Raw genomic sequence first — 16593 nt, 5'->3', positions numbered from 1 at the left:
CTTCAGTGGGAAATGGATGAACTTTTAAATAAATGCTTCTGGCAGAATTGAATAGTCACCTGAAAAATAACAAAAATAGACCCCTCATACCATCACAAAGAATATGGAGTAAAGATTTAAATTTTAAAAATAAATTAATAAAAGTATTAGCATATATCTACAAAAGCTTAAACAAGATAGGAAATGCAGAAGCCAAGAAGAAAAGATAAACATATTCAACTACATAAAATTAAACATTTTATATTGACAATATCCATTAGAAACAGAATGAATTAAAAGACCATCATGGATTAATATTTAACATGCATTACTTGTGACATATCATATCACTAATATTGAAACTACTAAGAAAAATATGCTAAAAAATGGGCAAAGTAAATAGAAATGTACAGAAAGACCTGGAAAAGAACAATGACTATATAATAATTTAAAACTCACTGGCAATGGGAGAATACACATTCAAATAATAATATAATTTTTCAACCATCACATTGGCAAATTTTAAAACATGTAATGCTGGCAATAATAGTAGATGATATTTATGAAGTGATTAGTATGCCCTAAACACTTAATATGAATTATCTCATTTAATATTTATGACAATGCTAAGAAGTAAATTTTTTCTTTGCAATTAAGGACTAGCTCAGCTAGCAAGTAGCAGAACCAAGTTTCAAACCCAGGTTTGAAACCTAAGTTTCAAAGTCTGATGCCCAGGGTCCAAGTTCTTTTTTCTTTAAATTAAATTTATTGGGGTGACATTGGTTCATAGGGTCATATAGGTTTCAGGTGTACCTTTCTATGACACATGATCTGTATATGGCATTGCATGGCCAACTGTACGGTGACAGATGATGATTGGATTTTGGGTGGTGGGCACCCAAGTTCTGTTTTAATAGCCCAGTGCTGAGGGGGAGGCCTGTGGCAGTGTGATTTGCTACAACCTTTAGAGAAAATAATGTGGAAATAGAGCTTAATATTTAAAAATAATTCCCTTTGACCTGCCATCCCCAAAATAAAAGAACCCCTGTGATCCCGGCATTACCGACATTTTGATTACTTGATAGAACTTACCTGTAAAACCATCTGAGTTTGGCAATTTTTTTTATGTCTCTCCCACATCGCAGTGTTTCTTTATTTTTATTTTTTAACTTTGTTTTCTGCTTTGTTATAAATTTAAACTGCCAATTTTCTTAATGGTTAAGTGCACTTTTGATTTTCTGTTGCTTCTTGAATTGGTGTTGGCAAGTTATCGATTTCAGGAAATTGTGTCATTTACTAAGGTTCTGTTTCCCAGCTCCCAGTCTACCCTTCTCCAGCTTCTTGGTGATCCAGGCACCAGGGCTCAGCAAACTGCTCCCAACCTGGAGTCCCAACCATTCCTGCCTGATGGGTGGAATTCTTCCTACACTTGTTAACTCCATTACCTCTCAGTCCTCTTTTCACTATTTCAACCATCCAACACCGCTTAACCAATGCCTTACCTTATTTTCTCTGTTAAAATGCCCAGTGTGGTTTCTGTTCACCCAAGAGGACTCTTGACTCATTCATCTCCCATGGAGTTTGTTTTCACATTTATTCGAATAAAGTTGTTTATGATGATCTTGTTTATTAAAAACTCTGCAGTATGTGTTTTGTCCTCTTTTCATTCCTAATACATGCATGTGTTTATTTTTACTTAATTTCTGTCTATCTCTAGTAGGCCTTTTAGTAATAAGTTGTTTTCAGCATTTTTTTCTCTAACCTACTATATTGGATACACTTTCATTTTCAACCTTTTTTCCCCACAAGATGAGCATTTTATAGCTCTAAATTTGTCACAAATCAAGGCTTTGTATGTTGCCTGTGTGAATTTAGAATTTTCATTATTTTTCAAGACTATATATTTTATAATTTCTATTGAGTGCTTCTTTGAACAATGAATTATTTAGAAATGTTTTAAAATTTCAAAAATGATTATTTTAAAATTATCCATTTCTGATTTTGCAACTACTTGCATTGTGGTTGAAGAACTTGATCAGAATGATTAAGTTCTGTGATATTTGCTAAGAATTCCATTACAGTCTAGTAGTGGCCTATTTTTATGAATATTCCATGGGTACAAAATTCTCCAATTTGGGGGTGCAGGACTCCATGTATCCTTATTAGTTCAAGCTTAGTTGCATTGTTCAAATTTTCCATGTCCAAATCTTTTTATCAACTTAAAGCAGTATGTTAAAATCTTCTGTGATGATGAACTTGTCAGTTTCCCTTTGTGTCACTGTCACCTTTTTTTGCTTTCAGGCATTGGGATGCAAAGACTCAAGGATATGAACTGTGGCAGAGTATCTTGGCAAAACCCTGAAAACAACACTGCTCAATGTCCATCACTAGTGAACTGGCTAACCTCATTGTTATATTATACAGCCATTAAAAAGCACAGATCTATTCTTTATTTATTAATCAAGAGAGAGGTCCATGTTAACTGAAAAAGGCAAATTTCAGAGTATGTGTTTTGTGATCCCATTTTAGTAAATAAAAATTTCTCATTGTGAACACTTTTGACATGTTTTAGTTAGTAAAAAAGGTTGTTAACATCATTTCTTCCAGGAAAGTCACAGAAGGGGGTAAGAAAGAGCATAAACAACTTTGTTTGATTTTATCTCCTACAAGAGGAAAAACTGCCATGTTTTCCTCTGGCAATTTAAGGAAAGTCCAGTAAAATAGTGATGGTCAGCACTCATCTAATGAAGCCTCATAGCAGATGTGCCATGTGAAAAAAGCCAGTCACAAATGTTATAGTATGATCTCATTTATTATAGTGACATGTACATGTTGATATGAACATAAGAAAATGTCTGGGAACACATACACTAAATCAGTGTTATCTCTAAGTGCGAGGATTATTGGAGCTTCTTCGCTGCCCCCTATGTCTGTATTGCTTGCATTTATTTTATACATGCACTGGCGTATGTGGAAAAATAATTGGTTAGGGTGCTGCAGTGATTCAGCTTAAGAGGTAATGGGCCTTGGAGTCTGGTAAGTGCAGTAGGGATAGAAATAACTCAGTGGTTTGGAGAGGAGATGTTCCAAAGGTAGAATAAACTTGGATTTGTTAATTTGGGGGTGTGAGAGCCAAAGAGCAGTCGAATTTGACCCCCAGGTTTCTGGCTTGGATAGTTGGAAGTGGGAGGTACCATACTGACAGGGAATGCTACAAGAAGTACTGAGGATTTGAAAGGGATAAGAGTGGACCCAAAGCACTTATTTATTTCTCTTTCCCTGCCTCTAGGAGATCGACAGAAGCTCAGGAATGGAGTCCAAAGCTGACACCCACTTCTAGGTCTCCTGTCCATTTTTCTGACAAGAGTGACAGCTCCTGCTGCTCTCCCTTTGGTCTGTCCATCCCTTCCCTGTGCTCTGGTGAGCTTCTAGTATTCTCTCAGCCTTCTCCCTCCCCGCTCCTCATTAACTCCGTTGTGTCAGAAGATGCACTTAGAAGAAAGCCACAATGAAAACGACTATATCAGCCCGAGGGTAGAATTTAATGATGACCAAACAAGAGTTGTATTAATAATTGATATATATCTTTTTATTATGGGCAAATAAAGTACTTAAAACTGTGGTTATCAAAACTATACATCTAAGCATGTTCACAAAATTGCCGACACATTGAACAGAGAAAAAGACTACATACAACAGGGGTGTTCAAACTGGCCACAGGGATTTCAAGGGTACTCTTTTTACCCTCATATATGATAAAAAACAGCAACAAAATCAGGCTCATTCAGGAAAAACCAGAAGAGAGAAGTATTGTATTTGAAAACTGATAATAGTCCTTTTCAGAAAAACATCTGTCAGTTTCATGAACACCCCTCAGCTAAAACAAACAGAAAAAAATCACACACACGATTCATCCAACACAATGTGCTCTGTTAACGCAACCAGCAGTACAGCCAGCACTCAGACCATGAGGTAGTTACAGTGCAGAAAGACCACGGGCTCACCAGCATGCCCACGACAGAACACACACTGGAAACGGGGTTACAATCTTATTACGGGCAAGGAAAAGGCCATCTTTTTGTTGTGGTGGTGGCTTAGAAAATGCTATAGAAACAGCTTAGACAGAAGGAATTTCTGACTTTTAAAATACAGAGTAACAGCTGGTAAACACCACATGGTGCAAAGCTCTAGGATGTTACTGAGACAATCTGCCTTGGAGTTTACAGCATTTCAACAAGAGCTTTAGCATGAAACCAAACCAAACAAAACAGCCTCTGTGAATTAAGGGTGCAGCCTGCAGAAGTAACAAAAAACAGCAGAGGAGGAGAGTTTAACTGGAATACAACAAGAGTTTTACAAAAACTTGCAGAACGTGTTATAAAGTTGAACTTGTATTCTGTATTAAAACTGTGAAGTCTGAAGCAATTGGAAATACTGTAAGAAGAAGCTAGGGAGAGAACACTATTTTTTAATGCTTATTTTAAAAGAAACATTTCAGAAATACTTAATGACATTCACTCTCCAATTAACATGGGATCGAGTTTTATCAACATGGATTTCTTAATCTGAATAACACTTCTGGCAATCAGACCCAAACAAATAAAAGTTGCCTTTTTTCTTCTCTTTCTTTTAAAATCTTTTGGTTTGTATCTATAAATTTGTAAATTAATTTTAAATTACTTATAACATCATTGGTAATTTGTATCTTTCTCAAAAATATACATTTAAATATATTACAAAATGTTTAAACCTGTCCATCTAAGAAGTGGATCTTTAATACCTCTTAATAGCTAGTTTTATTTTTAACAGGATAGAAAGGGTTTTTTTTTTTAAAGCAAAGAACTGATTAAAAGAATTCACAGTAATGGACTTAAACATTTCATATGAAGTAACTTTTTTTTATCTAAAACACTTAAATATATCTTTATACACAAGTTTTTGTAGTAAAATATAGCTATAAGTGACTTAAAGACTCTAGTCTTCTTTGAAGACATCTTTAAACCTTTTTATACATAGAATATGCTAAAACAATACATTCTGCTGAAGGTTAGGCAAAGCGCATTATTTTCAAACACAGGTAGCGTAATCTAGGACCTCCACTCTGATACCCTTATGTTAAAAAAAAAAAAAGTTAACTAAAGGAATAATATTCTCTAATCTCAGATCTTCATCTGTATGTGGAAATACGCAAAATTATCAACACAGACAACCTGGAAATCTTAGCCTTCAACTCATCTGTTTTGGCTGAAATTATCCTGATTGACCATCTACACTTATCAAATCAATCAGAATATTACTCTATCATTGGGTAACCTACTTGTTTGCCTTGTAGATGCTGCCCCTAGGCCTTGAGTGTCATCAGCATGTCCTACTGCAGGTGCCATTCATATTGCATGAGGCACAACCTCCTTACTTTAAGGGCAGTGAGGTTTGCTTATGAATATTTGGGGGTAGAACCTAGCTTGTTTTATTTGTAAAAATTTGAGTCATTTGGGGAGAATCTAGAGAAAGAATAATATTTATTTGCAATAAAACTATCCTCAGTAGTAAATGACTTGGCATGGAAATTTTCCTCTGGCATTCTTTTTTAACATAGAGGTATCAGTTGAGCTTATTTTAGCTGCAAAGTGGCATGATATTATTCCACCTTAAATCCTTTATGAGTTTGGGATATATTAAGGCAAGAAAACTACAGCAATCCAAACAAGTGCCCTTTCCCCCATCTCAGCACTTTCTTGGCAGAATTGGTGATCCTGTTCCTGTAACCAGCTGGAACCCAACAGGATCTGCTGTGCATTTGCATCTAACAAAAGCTTGGACTTTACAAAAGGGTCTCAAAAGGGTTGACATGTTTTGAGTGGAAACACTAATTCTCCCAAACATATTTAAGAATAGTTTCAATTCTAAAGGCATAGGGCATTTTTAAAAAAAGGAATACATTTTTTCTTCTTCTTCAACTGAGAAAATGAATGTGCCAGATGACACATTACATGCTGGCATATATATCACTGAGCAAATTCCTCCTTAATTGGACAACTAAACTGTGCCCTAATTTATACATTAATTAACAGAACGCAATGTAATAAATGGGCACACATCCGCAGCCCAAGATTTTGGCCATTTCCATGCCTATACAGAAATAAGAAATTTGCATTAAGACATTTCTGCCGTCGGTGCACCGGTGCGGGGAGAGGAAGGACGGTCACTGTGACCAGCACTGGTTTTGGCCCAGGACACAAGAGGGAATGTTGCCGTGATGCATGTCAGGATGCAGTCCCTGAGGGCAGCACCTATGAGGAACTCGAGGCCCTGACAGGGTGTGGCAGCAGGTGAGAAGTGTGCATCCAGAGGTGCAAATGAGACAGGGAGGAATGCACTTAGAAAGTCTTGAAGCATTTCTTTTGTTTTACCTCTTGGTTCAGTTATAGAAGAATCTTTGGCCACATTTCACTTGTTCTATTACTATCCGGCTATCCTCCTTTTACCAACTCTTTGAGTCTGGGGAAAACTCAGGGGCCCAAATTATAGATGTTCTTACCTGGACAAAGCAGCATTTTAAAAACTGGCATGTGTTTCACATTGAAAACCCCCAAACCTGTGAGGGGCTGGTGGGGAGGGCCACCGCCTTAGCTTTCTCACATGGAAGTCCACGGGCCACATTTACATTAGCCCTGGGTGGGGGGTGAATATAACAGGTGATGTTTACATTGCAATTTACTCTCTCTTTACAAAGGAACCACAATCAAGCCTTTCTGCAGTCTGGACACACACGTTGTCAGGCCCTGCCCTGGGCAGTGGCCTCTGGGCTAGGCCGTGCTGCTGCTGGAGCAGGGCGTGCTCTGTGTGCTGCCAATGCTGTGAGCCGCGCTGCTGTTCTCCGAGGCCGGCGGGGAGGTGGGGACTTGCTGCCTTCCTGCAGTCTCCCCTGTGGATGACAAAGAAAACAGGCAAAGAAAGACACGTTATATGTGTGCGTTCCTGAAAAGACCATATCACCCTTTGCCATTTTATCTGATGTTCTCAATCATGGGCAGAAGCAACTAGACCAGAAAGCCTGCACCATAAAGCTGTTCCGTTTGTTGGTGTTTTGTTGTTTTTAAACTCTCTTGCATAGGAAAACAAGAACTGTTTTCTAGCTACTGACATGCAGTTACAGTGATTAACACCCCTGACAGTTGAAGGACGAATGCCCAGGATTTCAGTGTCCACGACCTTGGAAGAAACCAACACCACCTGTACTCTGTGATCCGACTGACCAGCACCTGTATTCCGGAAGCACTGTCCGTCTCCTCTCATTACAGGGTTTGACAGGTGAGACCTTTAAACTGAGATAAGAAACCATTGGCAGTTTGGGGACCTTTTTCTTAATACACTGTTCAAAATGGGGGTGGTGAAGCCTAGCTTCCTCATTAGCAAAGCAGAGAGAGTCACATGCCACAAGCATTCAACCTAAGAATAAGTAATAGAGGAGTCAGCTCTCAGGAAAACTCTTTGCGGGAAGGGGTTTAGCTGTTCATACATGGGACTGTGGTTGCCAGGGAACACTCCCCTCCATCCTGAGGCTCAGTGTGGGGTGCTCTGTGAGTACCTTCTAACACAGTAAACATCCCACTTTTCATTACATACCCCACTGCATTTGAGCTAAACCCATCCTTGTGCCAAATGTGCAGCACTTTGGAGAGGAAGGAACCCCGGTCACACACATGGTTTGCATTTAGCACTGCAAAAACCTCTAGAGCTAAATTATTTCTCCAGTGAAACTGGCCTCAGGGCAGCCCTCAAAATGGCTGTAGGTAGAGAAAAGTGATCAAGGCTCTCCAATGACAAACAATGCATTTTCTCTGAAAGTCAGAGTACAAACTTCATTAAAGCACTGGCCAGCAGCTTCCCCTCAGCCCCCTCCAATGTGGGAAGCCCCAGAGGGCCAGGTCTGTTTATGAATGAGCCTCCTCTTTCCTGTCCCACTGAAAATACACAGCTATCAGCTGAAAACACATGAGCAAAGGCCCTGCCCTCCAAGTACAGGAACTTAGCTTAGTACTTCCATTGCCCTCCAGGGGCCCCTCAAAAGCCTCTGCCAAACAACAAAGCAGTTCTGCAAAAGGTACAACTGGCGCGTGGCCCTGGGTCTGGTTACGGCTCCCCCATCACCCATGTTGGGACCCATACAGTGACAACACACACGTGTGCATCGACCTCAGGGTGTTGATATGCTTGTTGTATGTTTGGCCCTTGCTGTATTTCCTCTGATTATCTTTTCTTCTGGGATTGCTGGGATGAAGAGGATACAAGAGGTCAATATTCCACAGAAGCAGAGAAACACTGTCTTTTCATGGCAATCTATATTTTGGACTCTCCCCACACTGCCCTCTCTCTACCTGTCCTGTGGGCACATAATTAAAGGTGGGGAGGTTTGCCTCAATGACAGCAACTTTCTGCCAAAACTCATTTTCCCCACAGTGGGAATTTTATTTCTAGAAAGAAATCAAATCTCTTAGCTATTCTGATGTCTAGCCCCCGCCCCCAAAAAACAAACCAACCAAAAAAACCCACAAAACCTCCAGAGACCCAAACAATTCATGATACACTTTAAAACTGCAGCGCCCTCCCAGTCCACATGTTCATCCACACCCAGCTGCCTCCACATGTTATTAATTAGGAGGACCACATGATGTGGTTGTGTGTGAAGGACACATTAAATATATTTTCCCCCATTCAAATAAAGGATATACTGTATCAGGAAAGCAGGAGGTAAGTCAACACCCCAACCACACTTCTTGGCTCACCTGGGCTTCGTTTGTTCAGCCTGAGAGCAGGTCAGGCGAGGTGGCCTTGGCTCATCTATTGCCAGGGAATAAGTTTGTCTTGTCCAGAGTTTGACATGTGCTTGATTATTCACATTCAGGAAAAGTGCCAGTACTACTCCCTGCACAGGAAGTCTGAATATTTGCTTTCTGATGTCTATTTGCCAAATATAATTTGTTGCCATGTCAGTTTATTTTAATCAGTGCCCATTACAAAGGTCTTTCAACTTCCTAAGTTTTGGAAACTCTTGTGCTCCTGATGCAAAACTGTCCCAAATGAAACCCCACACAAAACAAAACAAAAAAGTTCCTTATACTCTAGATTGCAGGACACATTTTATTAAGGTGGATAAGTCAACTTAACCTGATAATCCATTGACTTGAGCCAACAATGTGCCAAGGAAAATCTTTGTCGGTTAATTTGCTTGGAAATGTTGAAAATACCTTCTTTAGACTATCCCTTCTACCTTTGTGGCTATTTTCACGTGTAAGACATGCCATTTCTCATAACCAAGTTTTTAAAAACTTGTAACTTTTGAGAAATTAATAAGTTTTTTTTGTTGTTGTCACATAGAAGTGGTACTACAGAAAAGTCGCCATGAGAAAAGTAGTGTGCAGACGCTTCTGCAAACGGACAAGCCAACCCACCCACCACCCCACCCCACCACGACCTGGGTTTCTGGAGATGGACTGGAGAAGACGGGCAGGGAGGGCCGCAGGGATAAGCTGAGTGGCCCACTTCGTGAATATTAAGGAGTTTAAGGAAAGCTTCTTGCTCATAAAACCAAACACAGCCATCTGAAATGTGTTCATTCTTCATGTTTTGCTCCTAAAATCTCAAACCACATTGAAGAAGAGAGATTTGGGGAAGAGGGAGAATGAGTACAGAAAAGAGGCATTTGGCGCAGAGGCTACTCAGAAGGAGGGTGTGTTAAGACAAAGTTTAATTCCACTCAGCTTTGTGGCCAAGCCTGATATTGCCAGAGATGCTTTTAGAAACAGAAGGAAAAAATATATATATTTATATATGGTAATCTGTTTTATTTCTTTAGCTTGGCATGGAGTTGCCCAGGTCTGATTTCCTGCCACCTCTGTGGCATCTACTTTACAACTGGGTCCTTATCTCTAAGTCTTTCAGCATGGCAGGTCCTGGAAAAAACTTTATTTAAGAAAGATGTGAAGGACATGGACAGGCTCTACAGGGAAACCACAGAGAGAAGAATTTTAAGGGAAGGTGAGAGGAATCTCGATTATTTAGCCCAAAGGAGACGGTTTGCAAATACTGCCCACAGAGGATAATTACAAAGAGGAACAAGCAGCTGTTCCTTATCTCCCTTGAGGGCAGAATACGAGGAAATGAGTTTAAATATTAGTGACAGGGTTTTAGGTCACATAGAAGAGAACTTGCTGATTATGAGGACTGGTTAGTTATAGGGGGAATGTGTGGAATTTCTTCCTTGAGAGATATTTATGCACTGCATTGAAAACCACATGCCTGGGGGTGATTTACATTTAACATTACTTGATGCTGGAAAGAAGATAGATATTTTCTTCTAGGCCAATGTGTTGGTTGCAATTTTGTACCAATTAATATCTTAATCTCTTGATATCTTAATTGTAATTATTTTACAAACTCAGTCCTGTAAGGAGAGTGAACAAGACCACCTTTGGTTTAGAGTTTTCAATCGCTATTTATCATGTTCAAAAGTTGTCTCACCCCAGTCTCCAAGCTATAAGAGCTTCCTTTTGCAGCCAAACCTCTGCAGGAGGGATGGATTAGATGTTGCCATAAGTTATGAGTAAAAGGAGAAATGTTCCAAGACAGGAATTAAAATCTTTCCACATGTCCTGCCTACCACTTTCTTTCTCTATTTCTGCAGTACAGCCAACCTATTTGCATCTCCATCTGCATTTTCTGCGGTTATCTTCCTGTGGTTATCTTACTGTGTTATCTTACTTTAACTTGACCTGAGCTCTTGGGTGAAGGGTGTATCCTGCCTTCTTTACAGTCACACCAAAGTGATCCCTGTACCAGCTGCACCTTTCTGACCTCTGCCCTTTAGTCACTTGTTAGCCTCTCTCCTTGCTGTTTCTCTCTACACCTGGGCTAGCGGTGGGAGCTTGGAGAAACTTTAGCCCTTTAAAAACATCTGAAGCCTCCAGAGATGCTCCTAATTAAAAGCTGTTACCCTGACTCAGGTAGACCTGGGTCTGTGCCTTAAGAACCATGGTCTGTCCCACTGAGGATTGCTGAATAGAAGCCTGAGGGATTGGAACAGGCTCACCTGACTCAAGACCTCAGCGTTTTATTTTGATCTGTGAAACACAGTGTTCCTTTCACTCTTAGATTTTTCTTTCTGCCTACACATCTAAACAACCTTAAATACCGTATGTTCTTGTAGAACTTTGGATTTCAGAAAGCTTTCCACATGCATTTCTTCTTTAAGCACTCTCACCTCCAATAACCCTGTGAAGTAGATATAAACTCTGTGTTTGCTAAAGGGAAATATAATTAATATACCTGGGTCAGGCAATAAGACTAGCATTTGAACATGGCAGAGCTTCAAGTCCAATATCTGATGACAGCCCACACCTACGGGCTGTACAAGCACACAGGGAGGGCACCCTTCCCCCCAGCCCTACCTGCACGTCCCCCGCCCCTGCCCCCCCGCCCTCTTCCCTTCTTTTTTCCCTCCTTTTATCATCATCAAACTTTGACTGTTTCTTGTTCAGGGGACAAAAAAGGGACAAAAAAGGCAAGTAAAGTAAAGATAAATTATAACGACAACTAACCCATCCCTCCTACAGCCTTTTCCCTACAACAGGGAGGTCTTTTAGCTTGGAGAATAGGGAGGGATATTTTTTTAAATCAATAAAAAGTGATTGAAAACTTTTCTATACTAAAGGTCTGAGCTTGTGAAATAATTACAATTAGGATATCAAGAGATCAAGACATTATATGGTAGAAAATTGCCACCAACTCATAGGCCTGGAGGAAAATCTCACCAAAGTGATAATTTACAGATTTTTTTTAAACAGCAAGCTGAAGTGGCAACAATAGCAATAAAATACGGGAAGCAAGTGAAGAAATGGGTGAGTAGTAACTAACTTAGCAGATTCAAAAGATGAGAACCTAAGCCAACAGAAGAAAAGGCTGAGAAACAACCGGGTTATAACAGAACCCTGAAAATCAGGAAATGGTGACATCAGGTGCCCCTACAACAGACAGTGAACACGGGGCTACAAAACAGGGGGGTTGGCAGAACTTCTGTAAAAGAAGCAGTAAGATTTCTCCAAATCCCCTCCTTTACTCCAGAGGGCTAGAGCCCTGCCCTTCCTCACCCCAATGGAGACAGGAAGTTTACTCTCTACAGAGGATGAAACCCAGAGTTCGGGAATGACCAACACCAGGCACAGTTGAAGGTGGAGAACCGCAATAAAAAGGATTAAACGAACGTCTATATATTGAATGCTGTGACCTCCAGAACGCTAACAACTAGACCTACTCCTTCCAGGAAGGAAGCAGGAAAACCTGTTTTATGGACACCCAGATGAGCTCAAGAGGAAAGATCCAAAGACATGATATCAGGAGTTCTTCAATAAAAGGCCCAGCCAGATTACCCTAATGAGGTTCACAATCAGTATGTCCCGCCCACAAGCTCAGAACTTTCTCATTCTTAAATAATGCTGTATTAATATTCTCAGAGAGATAGGATATTGCACCCAAGAATAGAATATATATTTTTTAATTCATAGGAAACATTTCTTAGAATTTAAAACTTTGAAGGCAGTATCGAAAACTCAACAGGAAAATGAAAGACAAAATCTAAAAAATAAGGAAAATAATAAAAACCAGAAAAGGAAAATTAGAGGATAGCTTAAGAGGTTCAACTTTCAAATAACATTTCTAGAAAAAGAGCAGAGAGAAAAGAGGGGTAAGAAAAATTAATAACTCTTAAAAACATCAATGCTGAAGGACGTGTTTCTAGACTGAAAGGGCTGTACAAATGCCCAGCATTATGTATAAAAATACACCTGAATAAAGAACTATCATTGTATTTTCTTCCAGAAAGAATCAATAGGTAAGGAACATGAATGGCTTTGAATTTGCCAAAAGCAATCTTCAAAGCTAAAAGTCAATGAGGAGTGCTTTCAAATTTCTAAAAGAAAATAATCTATACTCTAGAATTCTATACTTTGCTAAACCCCTGAGTGTTTGTATAAAATTAGGATGTTTTCAGATATGCAATGTGTGAAAAACATTTCCCACTTATCTAACCAATGCTTAAATATCTCCCAAGAAAAAACTCCATAAACTCCCCCTATCACTAACCAAGAAGGAGGGAGACATGGGACATGGGACACAGGCCACTTGCAACCCAAAGTGCAGGGACTCCTCAGGAGGCGGTGAAAGAACGTGGGAAGTCAGCAGTGTCCGGACGCAGGGGACAACCAGTTCAGACAGGAGCCGGCCCGAAGGCTCTAGGAAGCACTGACTGGAGAAAACGAGTCAGTAGCATCCCTGCCATCTGTGTTAAGAGGAGACTGAAACAACTGGCAGACAGTTAACAGATGAAACAGCGATATGTAAATTAAAAACTAAGATAATGTAGGGGTGGAGGGAGAGACAATGATTGATTCTACAGAAATGTAAAAGTCACACAGGAAAAACAGTATTATACCACATGGCTGGACTGTGATTAGAATTTAGGTAGTTATAATAATGTAAACAGTAAATACTGATATCACCCAAATTTCAGAATAATTTGATTAGGAGGACAGTGGCGGTAAGGGCACAAGAAGGGCATGCATGTATAACTGGGGTACAGGAGTGAGCAGGACCTATGATCTCATTTTCCATAGTAAGCAGTCAACAGAAAAGGCCTAAAGCTGGTAAGTCAAGAAGTAGCTATAGATTCATGTTATTTAGATACATGGATTAATGTCCAAAAGAATCCACTAAGAGTAAAAAGGGTGCTCTATCGAGGGAGAAAGGGAGTGAGAGAGGCGGCAGGGGACTCATGTTTTGCCTAACAGGTCTTGTAGAAGTATTTCAGCCTTTCAACTGTGCACATGTACTACTGTGATAAAGCTAAGAGCCCTACTAAAATATAAATGCTTTTTCCCCTCTCCTAAAAAATAACACATGACAAAAATTGCATATGACTTTGGGGACCTTCGTGGATTAGACGTTAGGGACCCCTTGACCTAGCTAGGCCCTCCAGAGCATGCAGATTCGATGATTCCATTCCCACCCCGAATGCCTCTCCTCTCTGCACCATCTTAGTAGAGAATGTAAATTTTAAGAATGGAATTTTCCAAACAATTAATACAGCCTTAAGAAACACTCCTTATTGTGCCCAAAGCTGTCACATAATAAAGTGGGGGACCCAGCTTTTTTAGACTAATACACATCCCAGGTACGCAAGTATCCATAGACATCCACAATTTGAACAAATGACTTGGTTTTGTGCTCCGTGCTGCAGATGGACGGGAAAGCATAATCCAAGGGAAGTCATCTAAAGAAGGACTGTTTCTGACCAAGAGACAGACACTGTCTGAACCCCCGATATACTATAAAAGATCTGAGTTCCACAGCTTAGATTACTACAGAACTTGAATGTACTGAGTCAGTGTCATACACACACCTCTCCCCATTGGCCCTGCATTATAATCTTCTCTTTTTATCTACACTAGCTGCTAGCTCACCCAGGTATGAAACTAGGGGTTGGGGGTGGTTCTGGACAGGAAACCACCACTGGGCCCTGAAGTGAGCCCTTTTCACGCTTGTATGACACACACATTCCTTATGAGCAATGTTTCAAATGAACCAGACATTACAGTTTTTAATAAAAAGTCATTTTGAAGCTGCATCATATATGACGCTAACAGGTTTAGAACCCAAATGACAGTGTATATAAACCTTTTAGTTTCCAAATCAGCATAATTTATTTTGCTGGAAACCACCACAGGACAGATTTTTCATTGAGGTTGTCTTTAATCTACTTACAACCCTATTTCTATAGTAACAAAACTTTAAACTCTTCCTTAAGTCTCTGGCTTGGGGGAGAAGAGAACAGTAAATACAAATCTCAGAAGGCTTGGTTTTTATCAGGTTCGGTGAGCTTGGCTGTGGATAAGAGACTGGGATGATCAGAGGGAGGTCAGTGGGATGTTTCCAAGAGTGAGTGCCATTTGGTTGCCCTGTTCTGCCTAGACCTGGCTTCCCGGCCCTCCCTACCTGGCCTGAGATTAGCTTTCAGGGTTTGCAGCTGCAGCTCTATGGCCAAAGCCAGTCATGGCTCAGCAGACAGATGCTAAGTATCTTTGGGTGACTAGCCCATAGAAAATCCTCAGGGCTACAGAGTCTTCTTGGAATAATTTCAAGCTCATTCCCAAAATACAGCATAAGCTGCCAACAGCCCTAGAACCCCATAGCCGTGCAGGAGGTTAGACAAAGCTGCAAAGAATGGTTTGAGATCTGAACATGTCAGTATCTCAAACTGTGACGAAATTATTTACTCAAAAATGCTACTCTGCTAAAAGATGTCCCTTCTGGTGCTTGTATAAACTGTTCATGAGGAAGAACATTCATAAACTGATTCACAAGTGTTTGTATATCCTCAGAATTATTACACTTAAGAGTCTTACTTTCTCTGTCTCACATGAAACATACTTTACTCAAAGATTGCTGATTAAGAACTAATAGTGAGGACTGAAAGCCCCACTGTTAAACTCTCCTAAACTCTTGCTTTGGATTGTGTGACTTTCTTGTGCTATGCACCAAAGGGTTCATTCCCTCCTGCCATAATCTAAAATAACTTGATTGGAGGATGCTGTATTTGAAGTGAAGATTCTGATGAGGATTAAGGTACGACTTGTCAAAATATCCTTCAGTACCTCCCTTCTCTTTAAAGCAGTCATCCTTTCAGCTTGGTTAGCTGGACGGCCCATGGTAAGGCCAAATGTCATGGCGTTAGCTGGTTCGATGGAGAATTAATGACATTCTATACAAAAAGGCTGGGCCTGCCACTGGCCTCTGACTGATCAATCCAGCACAGGTTACCTAGATTCAAAATACAGTGAGTCCTCACTTAACATCATTTATAGGTTCCATGACTTACAGTGAAACAACATATGAAACCAGTTTTACCATAGGCTAGTTGATATAAAGAAGAGTTAAGTTTCTAGGCATTCTTAGGGCGTCTCATCAACGTTATAATGAAACAAGCTGAATGAAACAATGCTTTTTGAGGACCTGCTGTATAAACTACAATATTTAAAAATAAACGATACCAACCAGCTGGCTAGATATGTCTCAAAGGGTATGCCTTTCCCTCCCTGCTTTGCAAAGCACCTAAGAAAGAAGCAATAGAAGGGCAGCCCGTTGGTTCCTTCCCCATTACACTACAGACTCGCCTTGCTGGGCGGGAATTCTATTGCAGGTTTTCTGTTCAGGCCAGAATGGTCCAACCTTGGGACTGGCTGGGAGGGGCAGGAGGAAGAGCACATTAGAATTTTGGGGGGTGAAGGAGCATAACTTGAAAACAACACACATTATTTCACCATTTTTATTTGTTTACAATTCATGAAAATATATTTTGAAAATTTAAATAACTTTATAGAAAGACATGAGAATTTTACGTTTATCAAAGAGAACATGGCATGAATTTTTAAAAGGTTGAGAAATTCGGGGTTAAACCATTGGTTAGGGACTCTGGTGGATAGTGCACAGCACCTTGGCAGATGTTGTAATGAAATCTTGGCTTTCCTTTTCACTTCCTGCCCATTTATACTTCTATTCTGAAGT

At 40.0% G+C, this 16593-nt stretch overlaps 1 protein-coding gene across 2 annotated transcripts in view; it reads right to left on the bottom strand.

The window, feature by feature from the left end:
• Positions 1-3541: 3541 nt before the first annotated feature.
• Positions 3542-16593, bottom strand: part of TGFBR3 (transforming growth factor beta receptor 3) — a 199016-nt gene continuing 185964 nt past the window's right edge. For both annotated transcript variants that reach the window (XM_045847071.1, XM_045847070.1), the window contains one exon: positions 3542-6904. In XM_045847071.1, the coding sequence (XP_045703027.1) occupies positions 6786-6904 (119 nt within the window). In that variant the 3' untranslated portion in view covers positions 3542-6785. The remainder of the gene's footprint in view (positions 6905-16593) is intronic.

The sequence above is a fragment of the Phyllostomus hastatus genome, unplaced genomic scaffold (assembly GCF_019186645.2).
Source record: "Phyllostomus hastatus isolate PE091 unplaced genomic scaffold, TTU_PhHast_1.1 phas_contig_524, whole genome shotgun sequence".
Classification (NCBI taxonomy): Eukaryota; Metazoa; Chordata; class Mammalia; order Chiroptera; family Phyllostomidae; genus Phyllostomus; species Phyllostomus hastatus.
Note: the sequence above shows the minus strand (reverse complement) of the source record. Positions and strands in the feature narration are given on the sequence as shown.